The following is a 13,434-nucleotide window of genomic DNA, read 5'->3' on the forward strand; positions in this document are numbered from 1 at the left end:
GCTGATTTATTGGCTCTCAAAGTTGTTGTTTCTGATCTCACGCTTTCAGCATGTTGTACCTTACTTACACCCGGTATTTGCGGTGTTAGTGTTTATCAGATGGGGGGCTTGGGCTAAGGTTCTTGTCTCACTGTACTTTATGGTAATGACTTGTAATACAATAGAATCATTGATCATGAAACTGATCTGGCTTGCGTTCCCAGTGTGGTCATCACCTCTATACTTTGGGAGGTATATAATCGAAGTGCTTGGCAATTATACATCTTTTTTTCTCCTTCTCGGATGGTCAATCTGTGAAGGAGACATTCTCTAACTACCACACCCCCTCCCCCCTTTCCTCCTCCTCCACTCTCTGAGGGACAGGGAGGAGAATCGAAAGAATGTAACTCCCATGGGTTTAGATAAGAACAGTCCAGTAACTTAGGTATAACACAAAACTTCTACTGCTACCACCGATAATAATAATGATAAGGGAAGTAACAAGGGAAGAGAATACAACCGCTCGCCACCAGCTGATACCCAGCCTGACCGAGCAGTGAACTAGCCCTTCCGAGTAACTCCCAGTTTACATCCTGGGCATGATGTGCTGTGGTATGGAATACCTCTTTGGCTAGTTTGGGTCAGGTGTCCTGTCTCTGCTTCCTCCCGGCTTCCTCTCCTCCTTGGCAGAGCATGAGACTCAGAAAGTCCTTGGTCAGAGTAAACATTACTGAGGAACAACTAAAAGCATTGATGTTATCAGCGCTGTTCCCAGGCCAAAAGTCAAAACCACAGCACTGCACCAGCTACTAAGAAGGAGAGAAAATGACTGCTACTGCTGAACCCAGGGCAAGAGGTTTTAAAAGATCATTTGAGATATCTTAAATCCTGACATTCTGTGGTCATTCTTCCAGCTCTTGAATTTATGCATAATAGAGTATTTTTTTTCTTCTGTGTGGACTGTTTCTTTTCTGTTTTAATGATTTTTCTTTTCTATTATAGGTCCGTATGAATATTAAGTCTCCATCCGATTTTGAATGGCAAAAGCAGTCTCGATTTTATTTCCTTGAAGACTTGGATAAATGCATAATCCAAATCACTGATGTAGAATTCACCTACTGCAATGAATACTTGGGGTGTACGGACAGGCTTGTCATAACTCCCTTAACTGACAGGTATTTACAAAAAGAATGCAGGGCATATTTCTGGAGCTAAAACTTAATTCCTTTGGTTTAATTCCTCTAACTTCCACAAGTCAGAATTCCTTGCTTGCACTATAATGCTGCAATATTGCTATTGAACAGCAGAGGCCAGTGCTTATATGTTCAGCTTGTGAAAGCAGACATCCCTGGGAGGGGCCTTGAATTCTCTGAGCATTCGCTTTAGCTGTATGTGCTGTGGTAGGCATTGAAAAATTTACTTGTGCTCAAGATAGATATACCTGAACGCCATACAGCCTTCATCAGCCTCAACAGAGTGGATCTGAAAAACAATACACTGCTGCTTTCAGTAAGGTATTAGCTGCATGAAAGTTTGGGATTACAGGAAGTGATTTACCATAAAGGAAAAAGCAGTAACTCAGGACATAGCATTGGATAACTACTGCCAATGCCATTTAAAGTGGATGGAGAATTACAGGACTACAAACACAGAAAAAGCTCTGAGAGCAAAATACAAGAACTTTTAATTGCTGGAGTATTATTTATACTGCACAGTATGATCTCTATTAGATGTATAGTTTCCTAAAGTAATCAGTAGCGATTCAGCTAGGCAAGAGGGAGATGTATTTGGTATGTCAGAGCTTGTTCTATTAAGTGTGAATAGGAATGTCAAATCTTCAGTTATTTGTTGTGTGAAGAATGACTGCAGGTTGTTGAATTACTGTTGCAATTGTCTTTGCACTCTCTGTGTGCTAGATTTTATTTGCTAAAGAAATTTCTTTTTTTTTGCCAATTTCTGAACCAAAATTATGCCCACTGAGCTATTTAAGAGAGCCAAACCCCTATACTTGGATACCTGGCTTTTAATGTGTAACACAGCTGCCAAATTCTATGTTATGTACCCTACTGTTCCTATGCTAGGTAGGTACCTGTTTGCAGCAGTAAACATGCAATTGATTAGTAGGTAGGACAGCACTACCACACAGACAATATTTTTGCCCACTGTGAGAGACAGTACAAAATTGTTGTAATCCAAAATTTGTCCACAGAATTAAAATGCAACCCAGCTGATTTGGGATTGATTCAAGGTGCTATGTCACATGAGATTGAAAACTAGCACAGGGTGACATGATTGAAGAAAATGAGACTTTTGAATGAATTTAAGGTATAATAATATTAGCAAAAAAGAACAGAGGTATCTGTCTTTGAGCAAACCTAGAAAAGCTAAACAAAGGTGCAAGGATTGATGGCTATCAACTGTCATATATTGAAAAGAGTATTTGAAGTAGAGATGTTTTTAGTGTCGGCATGGGAATTTTAAGTACCTAAGCCATGTTGCATAAGAACAGATTTCATTCCCCTTGTAGGCTTTTTCTATTTCAGTATTTTTATAGCTATTATATGGACTTGTGTGACTTTGATAAATTTCAGGTAATGATATCTCTGTTTTCCATTAATCAGCTTGGAGTCAAGTGCTGTTTGGCTAATGATTTTGTGTTCAGAAAGATTCCTGAAGCACACGATAAATATACATTGGTGGTAGTACATTATATTAAGAAAGTGTGTTTGAAATTGTGTGCTCTTAAACATCATGTCAGACACAGACCATGTCATGACAGATACAAAAAATGAAATGGAAGAGAAGCTTTGTTTAGGACTTGTGCTATGTATGCATTTTGTCCTTGCTTCATTTTCAGTAGCAGAATTGTTAGGAGTGGTATTTTTTTTGTATTAACTGACTGACTATTAGCTGATTACTGAGGAATAGGTGATAAAGCATTATTACTACTATTAGATTAGCATGAGTATTATGTTATTTTATAGGAAGTGATACTAGCTGGTATCATTTGGGTTTCTTCAGTGCCCATTTTCTGTCCCCAGATATATAATAAAGCTATTGACTTTATAGATTGGATTTTGTTTAGTGTTAAAATAGGTTTACTGAGCATGTAGTTTAGACCCAACAGTCTTCCTACACGCTTCAGTAGTCTCCACGCCATCTGAAGATGCAGAGACTTAAACCTGAGGATGTAAACCTAGGATGGAGGCTGAAGCAGATGATTCTAGGATTCATGATCCCTTCACTTCTTCCTCCACTGCCCGTTACAGTCTTTCCTCTTGGCCATTCTCCTGGATGTCAAAGACCTCATGTGACTGGCAGCACTGCTTTGGTTTGGCATGCTGGTAGGGAAATGACAAGAATAGGAGCTACTTCTAGTCCCTGTGCCTTCCCATTGCCAGATCAAAGAGCTCATCTTTTGTGCTCTGGGGAGAGAGTAGGAAGATGGAAAAAGAAAAGCGAAACCCAGTGGGTCTGGGTGCTGCAGAATGAGGCTGAGTCGTGGAGGGGTGGCATGTGGTTAGTGTGAGAAAATTACAATACTGCAGTAGTTTGGTATTCAGCATTTATAATTGGACTGTGCATTTCCTGGGCTGTTGCAGTCATTGCTGTGCTGAATGCCTGCTTTTCTGCAGGTGGAGCAAACATGGTACCTGGTAACTCAGCTTCAATATGCAAACAGGGTGACTAAGGACTTTCCACATGGAATTATAGCCATTTCTGACCCCCTCCTCAGCTCTGTATAATATAGCTGCTGTGGTTACATTAATGGTCTTCAAGTAGATAATAGTAGGAAAAGGTTGATAGAACCATTTGTTCTGTCTGTAGGTGTTACATCACTCTGGCACAGGCCCTGGGCATGTGTATGGGTGGTGCACCAGCAGGACCTGCAGGGACAGGAAAAACAGAAACAACTAAAGACATGGGCAAATGCCTGGGAAAGTATGTTGTTGTTTTCAATTGCTCAGACCAAATGGACTACAGAGGACTTGGCCGTATCTATAAAGGTAAGAAATAATCTGGTTTGTTCATTTTAGAGTCATAAGGTTTTGTCTCTTTATTAGTGAGTTAGCAGTGGTTAGTAGGGTATTTTCTTCTATGTTACCTCTTATTTCCAGACACTCTTCAACTTTTTCTGGTATTTGATCTTCTCTGCCCCCCCCCCCCCCATTTAATTCCTGCATGTTTTCCAGTCTTTTTAAAATTCTTGGAAGGTGTTTCCCATCTATGTCATCTTTTCATTTCCATTTTTAATTCTTCCTACTGGTTTTATTTATTCCTCTATCCCACAATCCCAAGTGCAGAGGATATTTAACCCTCCCTTGCCATTTTTATATTAACCAAGACAAGCAAATACGAAACTCAATAATGTTGTGCAAGGCAGGGAAACATGCAAATTGGTGCAGTGTCTTATTTTGAACTTTAGAACTTTTTTGACACCAGAACAATGAGATAGTGGTCTAACTCTGATAACTTTTCATGATAAGCAGAGTCCATTTTGCTGTATGATTCTTGCATCATGTGAGGACCAGGTCTGTAGGATAACTGTACTGACTGGGGTGAGAGTGTTGCCGCATTACTTAGACATGGTTAAAGATCTCTTTAGTCCTGTGTTTTATTTTCTGCTTTTACCCCATTTCTCTATTTGGTTACCCTAGTATGTTCTATGTGGGGACAGAAATTAATGCACAGTGTGATAGTGCACAAGAGAATTACACTGTCTCTAAGCTGTTTTGCAGTTGACAGTTTACTTGCAGTGCCTTTGCTTGGGTGTGTGTGTATACATATGTATGTATTTTCTCTTAAAAAAAAAAAAAACCAAACACCAGAATGAAATAATTTGCGAGAACTGAATTTATTCAAAGCTGTGGGACATTGGCCTTGCCTGAGAGCCCAGTTTCCTAACTCCATGCAGCAGGTGGCATTGCAGAACAAATGATTAATTTATTTTATTTTTCCCCAAAGAAAAATTGTTGGGTTAGAATTGAACCTCACCATTCTATAGAGAGCATCATTCCCAAACCCTTTAATATACAGATAGCAAGTGTAAGAGACAATATTATATGGAAAATAATTTTCTTAGTTAAAGAATATCCATCTTTAGGGTTTTTCCTTGTTGCATCCCAAAGAGTAGACATTGATGCTTGTTTGTTGTTTTTTTTCTGTTTGAGCCCAGGATGACCACCACACAGGCCAGGGCAAGGACTTCGCTAGGTAGGGCACAGTCCCACAGTGCCTGAGCAGGGCAGGCTGGTGACAGCTTGTTCTGTCAGCTGTCCAGTGACCATCAGTTAAGGTAAAATAATTATCTGAGTCCAGGGTCCATCCAGGGACCTCGGTCAGAGCAGCAGGAGTTGGGGTGAAGGTAAGACTACAGATAGTTCTGGGGTCCTGCAGGAAGTCCAGCAAGTCAGGATAACAGGAGATAGAACTGTGCCCAGCCTTACATACAACATAGGTAAGGTCTGCCTGAAATGAAATGGAGCTTCTGGACTTGAGGACAGGGGTATGGGTAGAAGTCCCAGGTAAGACTGGAGTGGGCAATTAAGGCCTACTGCTACATCCAGGGCCATGATATTCCTTAGTCAAAGGACTTGCTGCCACACCAGTGAAGTCAAGGAACATTAATTTGTTTTTCAAGACAGTAGGAATGAGGTTTTCATGTTTTAAATCGGTATCTATCTGTAGAATTACTTTAGTCTTTGCTTCATTTTGTCGTTGTGGTATTCGTAGATATTCCATTTGCTTTTAGATTTTGTAATGAAGTCCATGTGAATTTTTATTCTTTTCAAATTATTTTCTTTTGGAGTATTCATGTAATATCACAGAAATTAGCTAGCAGCTGTTTAGGAAAAAGATTGCAAATGGAAATGAGCTGAATTTCACGGGGGATCTGCTGTATTGCCCTGGCTGAATCCAATCTAAAGGAGCCAGTTTTGGCTGTACTATGACTGGTTTTGGTCTAGTGAGACTCCAGTAATTTTACTGAAGAGTCCTTCCAAAATTACATGGGTAAAAAAGACCAATCAGTGCAACAGTATTAAAAGAAGTGGTTGATGTAGGTAAAAAAATGTTTTCTTTTTGTGCTATCTGCAAAAGCTGACAGGTATTGATTTGGCTATCATAGTTGGTCACAGTAGAACAAAGGACAGAGCAGAAGAGGGTAGAGGAGAAACATAAAAGGGACTTCAAGGGGATTTAGAATAAGATGATAGTTCCTAGAAGAATGTCTTAAAGAGCAAGAGAAGATCAGACAAAGAACAGCAGAGAGAAGGGAAGAGGATATTATGAGTAGAACAGGCCAGAGAAAGACAAAAGAAGAGAAAACATGAAAGAGGAAACAAAACAAAGTGAAAAAGTATGTATTAATAGTATTATTATTGATTTTTGAACACTTTTTCTTCCATTAGCTTAAGTGTCTTAAAGAATTAACATTACACACAACCCCCCCCTTGATTTATTTTACTAGTACTCTAGGCATTGCCATGTATGATATGGGGATTCAGGGCAGCTCTGGGCATAAGTTGTTCAATGTTACAAACACACCTATGCCTTTTCCTAGACGTGCTTTTTTCTCTGCATTTAGCACTGCCTTCAAACAGCTTAAGCCAAACTGAGCTTTACTAGTCCAGTGGATTGAATTAAACATCCCTGAAAATTTGTTTATAGCACCAGTTAAAATACTGATCCAGGCCCTTGCTTGACCCAGGCAATGGGAAATACTAATCGAGTGTTGGTTTTGGGAGGGGAGCAGATGTTATCCATGAAGTAAGTTCCTGCAGAGACTCACTAGCCTGTCTCTTGTGAAATGGGCACGGAACAGCAGAGGAACACATAGCTTTCCCACTACTGCTCTGGAATGTTGCCACTGTAGACTTTCCTATTTCAATCCTGCTAACATGATAAAGAAGGAGGAGTACTTGACTGTCCCAAAAGACATGGTATTTATGGATCCTAATGTCTGTCTAGAACTCTGTATTCTGTTCCAAGTAAGTTTTAAGTGTGACATCAGATTCCTCTCTCTTGAAGAGCAGGATGCTATTCTCCAACAATTTGTGACCTATGAATTAATTGTTATAAATTGTTACAACGTTTCTGTCACAAATGTAGTGACTTTTCATTTGATTCTGTGCTTTCATTTAGGTAAGAGTCTCTCAAGCTCGTCTTTGAAAATTTCACACCTTGCATAGATGAATTTCCATGCTATATGCATACTTATGCTACTAGGCACTATAGAGAGTGTTATTGAACACTTTTTATCTTATGGTTGTCTATCTTTCTTCCAAAGGGTAATTCTTGTTCTGGGTGTCATTAACACACAGCCCAATTTATTCTGAGTTTTTACTTCTTAATTTACTCTGTATTCATACTCTCTGTTCTCATGTTGCATTAAGTTGTATAGAACAGGATACCTTTTATATATAAATTATTCATGTTTGATCTCATATATTAACCAAATATATATATTTTTTGGTTTTGCTTTTTTAGGTTTAGCTCAGTCAGGTGCATGGGGTTGCTTTGATGAATTCAACCGCATTGAACTGCCAGTTTTATCGGTAGCTGCTCAGCAGATATATATTGTACTTCAGTGTAAGAAAAATAAGAAACCTCAATTCGTCTTCACTGATGGCGATGTTGTGGACATGGACAGAGAATTTGGTATATTTCTGACTATGGTATGTGTGTGAATATATGTAAATGGCACCATTGTGAAAAATCTTTCCTATTTCATTTCCTGTTGAAATTTCCCTGTTGAAATAGTTGAAATTGTCTGTTAGAAAATAGTGAATACAATGTGAACAATAATTTGGTCAAATGATAATGATGATATTTCATCTTGCCCACATTTTTAATCAGAATTCAGGACTTGAAGTATGCAATTATCATTAACTACATGTTCTAAGGCCTTTTTTAGTTGAATATTTGACAGATTGAGACTAAACTCAACCCTCTTAATTGTTACTCAAAGTTTGCCAAAATAGAAGTAATTGAACACTTCAAGGACTACTGTAGTCAGTCTGGTCAGTATTTCACCACCTGTGAAGAACTTTTGACCACAGTCTGTCTATATGACAGCATGAAGGAAACCACTCACACTCTGGTTCCCTGGCCTCCTGAAGATTTATCTGTGGTGTCTCTAGACTGCTTCTAGCAAGTGCAGGAGATGAAGCAGCAGGAAAATGTAACAATACCTTAAAAACTTCTTTGTATCTGCCCCTTGTTGGCCGTAGACTACATACACACAACTCAAAATGGAAGCATTTGTCTTTATTTTAAACATTCCTACCTTTGAAAAGGTGTTAATGTTGTAAATTTGAAAAAATGTCAATTTGAAAAAGAGGGCAGATCAGTGGCATACAAAGGCCAGTGTGAAGACAGTTTGGAAACAGCTGGAAGAATGCAAGTTATCACTGCATAGCCAATGATTACTGTTGTCACAACTGAGCGGTGCAATAGTCACATGAATGACTTACACATCTTCAGTGAAAGGTCAGATCCGTTAGTTTAAATTATATTCAGTAATAGCTTGCATTGCTTGGCTGACTTTACACTGAAATGGTCTGGGAATGCTCACAAAGGACAGTAACCTCCAGCACTGGAACACCGTCAAGACATGAGGAACTAATAATTTAAAACATCTCCAACAAGATCTGTAAGTGGCTATCTCTCTATGTGTGTGTTTTGGGCATCTCCAAATAACGTGTAATACCACGTACTTCATAAACTGCTGTTTTCAGGCAACTGTGTAGCGACGTGTAATTGAGACATGCTGAAGTTACCCTTTGTAATCTGGCATGTGCTCCTGTGTTTGCCAAGTTATTATCAGGAAGGATAAACCTTCTTATCCTGCTTTCATTATATAAAATTTTAATGTATATTTTTTGTTTTTCAGAACCCTGGCTATGCAGGACGACAGGAGCTCCCAGAAAATTTGAAGATCCAGTTTCGCACAGTTGCCATGATGGTGCCTGACCGTAGCATTATTATGCGAGTCAAGCTGGCAAGTGCTGGTTTCCGAGACAACCAGGTCCTTAGTCGAAAATTCTATACACTCTACAAACTCTGTGAAGAGCAGTTATCTAAACAGGTAAAATAAATATTTGTCCAACTGTAAGCTGTCACTCGATGGGTATGTAGAGAATATACTTTCATAGAACATATAATTATTTTTACACTTGTGAACCTATTAGGTTTTTAGGGTTTTCAGTTTCAAGTTCTAGAAGCAGTCTGAAATCATCATGTTGCTTTTATTTTTCATGCTAATTTGTGTAGTAAAGGAAATCTGATTTGTGATTCTTGAACAGAGTGCAGTTATTGGAGAAGTCAGGAGGAATGGTGTCTATTGCTCTGCTGAACTTTGTAGAAGACACATTTTTCAGTCTCCTCACTTACAAAGACTAGACCTATTGGAAAGGCAGTGTAAGAACTGTAAATAACTGGCTGAGCACTACCAGAAAAGTGCTGTTCTTTTTGGTATACCGTATTTAAGGAGAAACAAAAGATAAAGCTGATCTTAAAAACAGGACTAGTTGTTACCTTTTGAATGCCCTGTGCTGACTGTCCACTAGAGGGTCTCAAAGAGAAATCATATGAACGGTAAATAAGTTGCAGTTCAAATGTCTGCTTTGGTTGGGTCCTAACAAACGTGGGCATATTGGCTACATTTTCCATGATATTATTTCAGTTCTATACTACATAATTTATTAGTGATTATGTAGACTTGCATGTAGAAATCTTGGACTACACTAGAATAGCATAATGGTGCATTTTATTGCCCTCATTACTTCAGAATTAAGACACAAAAGTATAGATTTGGATTTTCTCTTCTCTTCTCCATACCTCTGCAATCTCACTCCCAATATATATAACCTAACTGGAGTCCAGTTCATTTTTTCTCAGATTTATTTTTCTGGGAGAGTTTTACTCACCAGCTTTATGTTGCAAACTGGCTTCTGAAGGGTCATATTTGCTATTGGCTTCCCTGTAATATTGTACAGGGTGTCTCCATTAGACTTCAAGTTAGTCTGTAGGCAACATGAATCACCCTATATTGATTCAGCATTGCTGGTGTTAGTCCATTTGTTATTCTCCATACTACTCTGTCAGTCCTGTCATCTGCCTGTGTTTTATAGTTACCAGGCTTATAGGCTGTATCTGTCACAGGATCATTTTCGAATAACAATCTCTTAAATGTAATTTGTGGACATTGTTCAGGAAAATTTGTCTATGTGCAGTTTCAACAATTAGCAACATAGCTTGTCTCTGGAGTATTGAGTATGGATCCCTTCTATTCCTTATGCTTGGCCTCAGTAGGATAGAATTTTCTTATTGCCTCAGTTTGTATAGTAATTTTTGTCCTGGGTATGATTTTTAACTTCACTGTGGAAGAGACATTTAAGCAGACATGAGAAATTCAGCCATCTACTTCTGCAAGAGTGATTTGCTTGGTTTGTGTTAGCATGGGTGTTGGAACTGGTTCACTCCTGGACAGAGTACTTAAAAGTAACATACACCCCCAAACAAAACAAAACTTCTTTTAACTGTTTTAACACTACAATATTTTGTACATGAACATTGCTGCATCTGCACCAAGAGTTTCTCTGTGTAGTCTGGTCATTTGTGCAGCAGAAACTGCCCTGGAGTCTCTGAGACAGCAATATTCTCCACTCAGCATGTTAATCAACATATTGAAGCATCTAAGTGGTGCTTATCATTTGGCCTAGGGATTGCAGAAACTGCCTGGAGGACTCTGTGGAACTGTCTGAAATTCTTATCTGGATAACTCCTGTGCCAATTAGTCAAATGCTTTGTTGTGAAGGCACGTAGCTCAATCAAATTGTCTCAGGTCAGTCGTTTGCCTCATCTCTGCTGATGCTAGCAAGGGAGTTCCTTGATATTAATTAATGGAAAGCAATGAGCAAGTGCTCTACATGTGAGCATGCACACAGCCCTCTCATCCAGATACATCACATATATATATATATATTTGAATTTTATGCTCTTATAACTTGAATTCCATAGTGAAGACCAGGACTTACAAAGATAAGGCTTCAGCTGTTGGAAGAAAGATTCATCGGCTTCATCCTCATCAGGAAATTTGTAGCACACATCTGCCACAATGTTGATTTGCCCTCTAATCCTAACCCAGATACTCTCAACCAGTTTATCAGACATCCTACGGCAAAGTATTACCACACTCTTTCACTTCAAAGGGCAGCTCCCCATCCAGCCCTCCTGGCTTGTCCTTCCTAAAGAACCCATATCCATCTGTTGCATCAATTCAGTCTTATAAACTATCACCACATTTCTTTCATGCTAGTCAGACTGTAGCCCTGTAACTGCACACAGAGCTCTGATCTTAAATCTTTAGTTCCCACTGCATGCATTAGTGATCAGGCACTTCAAATTGCCCCCTGCCTGTGCTGGTTACCCAAGAAACATGTGAGATCTTCTGCCATAATGCTGTTTTCTTGGCCCTTCCTTATCTGTATGCATATACTTGAGATGGGCCAATTCCCACACATGAAATACATCACTCTTGAGGTCTCTCTTGTCCATCTCAGGCAGCATCTTTTGCTTTTCAGTTGAGTCCACCACTTCCTCACTTTAATGTGAGTTTTCGTCTCCCTCCTCCATCATTCATAGTTAGTTGCAGTAGTAATGGAATATTTTGAAAGACTTGTCAAAGCTCTTGGTGAAGTTTATTGTAGTTTGGGGAATATATCTGATGAAACATGATAATATGTAGAGTGAGATCTAATGAGTTTATCTGATTAGGTATGGGAGTCCCATGAGCTAGAGAGTTTTTCTATTTCTAAAAGTACAGTGAGACACAAATTGCTTTTGTCTAGCCAGAAAACTAGAACTGTATAGTACAGACAGGCTTTCTTAAAGGTATATTGAACTGTCTTTCCCAGTGGAATTTATTTATTTAAATTTGTAATTGTAAATTTTAATTTCAAGTAAGTACTGCTGGGTATCTGGGCAGTTGACTAGAAAGAACGGGGTCACATAAAGCATCAGTGCAATAGGAAACAGCAGAACACTGATTTCAGCAAACGTGATACATATTAACAGAAGAAAGTAACAACAGACAAACATTCACCAGTTGAGCTTACTTCCCACAAAATCTAAGAAGAATTTGACAGAAGGACTACATAGAGTGCTTCAGACATTTTACACACACAAATGCAGACTCTGTAGAAAGAGCAACTCTGACTCACAAATAGCCAAAGGCATCTCAAGTGACTATCATCTCCTTCAGAAAAAGAAATGTATATAAAAGTCAAGGAAGAGTCCTTAGCAAATTTAGGAAGCCCAAGGTGTCCACAACAGTTATTCTAACAGTGCCCCCAAGGCTGAATTATTTGCCTTTGTCACAGGACTTCTAACTAAAGTTGCCTACTGCCTCCTTTCACAAAGCCTCACCCAGATAAGAGAAAACCACAGAAACTAGAAAGGAAAACCTAAAAAAGCTTGAAAGCAAATGAGGGTATAATCCCTTTTTTGAGGATAATCTGTTTGAAGTGCTTTCATATGGAGAAAACTACAACAGCCTACAACAGCAAACTATGTTCCTACTATTGAGATTATTTGCAGATTTTTAGTTCTTCCTTACAAGAGCATCAGCTACAGCACTGCGGTCCATTTTGTCCAACTGCAATCATATTCCTGCTATTAAAACATGTGGCAAAGAAATAGCTCATAATCCACATTTACCAGTAAATTCTGGGTGTTCTGTGATATTCCTGAGATGTAAAGCAGCTGTAAAACTAGCAGACTTACTAAGAAAAGTAAGTGTTGATCACTTTGAACCACCCGTTGTGTAGGTCAGCTGGAATGCACCAGGAAGCCTGTCTTTGAAAGTCATTTCAGTTTATACTTAATTTTACAAAGGGTATGACAATATTTCTTAAAATTTAATTAAGTCATCGCTTCTGTAGAATCACAGACTTATAAATTGAAAGGGACCTCCAGAGGTCACTATGTCCAACTTCTAGCTCAATATGGGTCAATTTAGAGCAGGTTGCTAAGACACTTGCTGAGTTTTGAATCTCTCAAAGAGGATCAAGATATTTAGTCACTCTGGGAATCTTTTGTGTGTGTGACCACTCTCATTCATTTCCTAATGCAGACTGTTGCAAATTCCCATGTTGCAAATTTTGACCATTGTCTCTTTCACTTGATCATCCTTTGCTGGACTTATTGCAGTATGTCAGTGATGGTTATCTAGCATGGAGAAAAAGAAATATAACAGACATTGTTATGATTCTGGGTATTTCACCAGGATGTATCAATTATTTAATGGTATTGGACTTCATCATCAACATATAATTTTCCTTCCAAACTGCACATAAAGTTGTTAATATTTTTATCTTAATGTGTCCATCTGCAAATGCGATTTCCTGACACTACCTGAATGAATATTTGTATCTGACTTCTTCAACTCATAAC

The 13,434-nt window shown here is 38.7% G+C and overlaps 1 protein-coding gene across 1 annotated transcript in view; it reads left to right on the plus strand.

The window, feature by feature from the left end:
• LOC133211254 (dynein axonemal heavy chain 5-like) overlaps positions 1-13,434 on the plus strand; it is a 156,472-nt gene that overhangs the window by 52,201 nt on the left and 90,837 nt on the right. The window contains exons 41-44 of the mRNA XM_061351450.1: positions 982-1,154; positions 3,808-3,986; positions 7,468-7,655; positions 8,873-9,067. Of these exons, the coding sequence (XP_061207434.1) occupies positions 982-1,154; positions 3,808-3,986; positions 7,468-7,655; positions 8,873-9,067 (735 nt within the window). The remainder of the gene's footprint in view (positions 1-981; positions 1,155-3,807; positions 3,987-7,467; positions 7,656-8,872; positions 9,068-13,434) is intronic.

The sequence above is a fragment of the Neopsephotus bourkii genome, unplaced genomic scaffold (assembly GCF_033783945.1).
Source record: "Neopsephotus bourkii isolate Nb327-2 ecotype Australia unplaced genomic scaffold, CSIRO-AGI_Nbou_v1 NB_591, whole genome shotgun sequence".
Classification (NCBI taxonomy): domain Eukaryota; kingdom Metazoa; phylum Chordata; class Aves; order Psittaciformes; family Psittacidae; genus Neopsephotus; species Neopsephotus bourkii.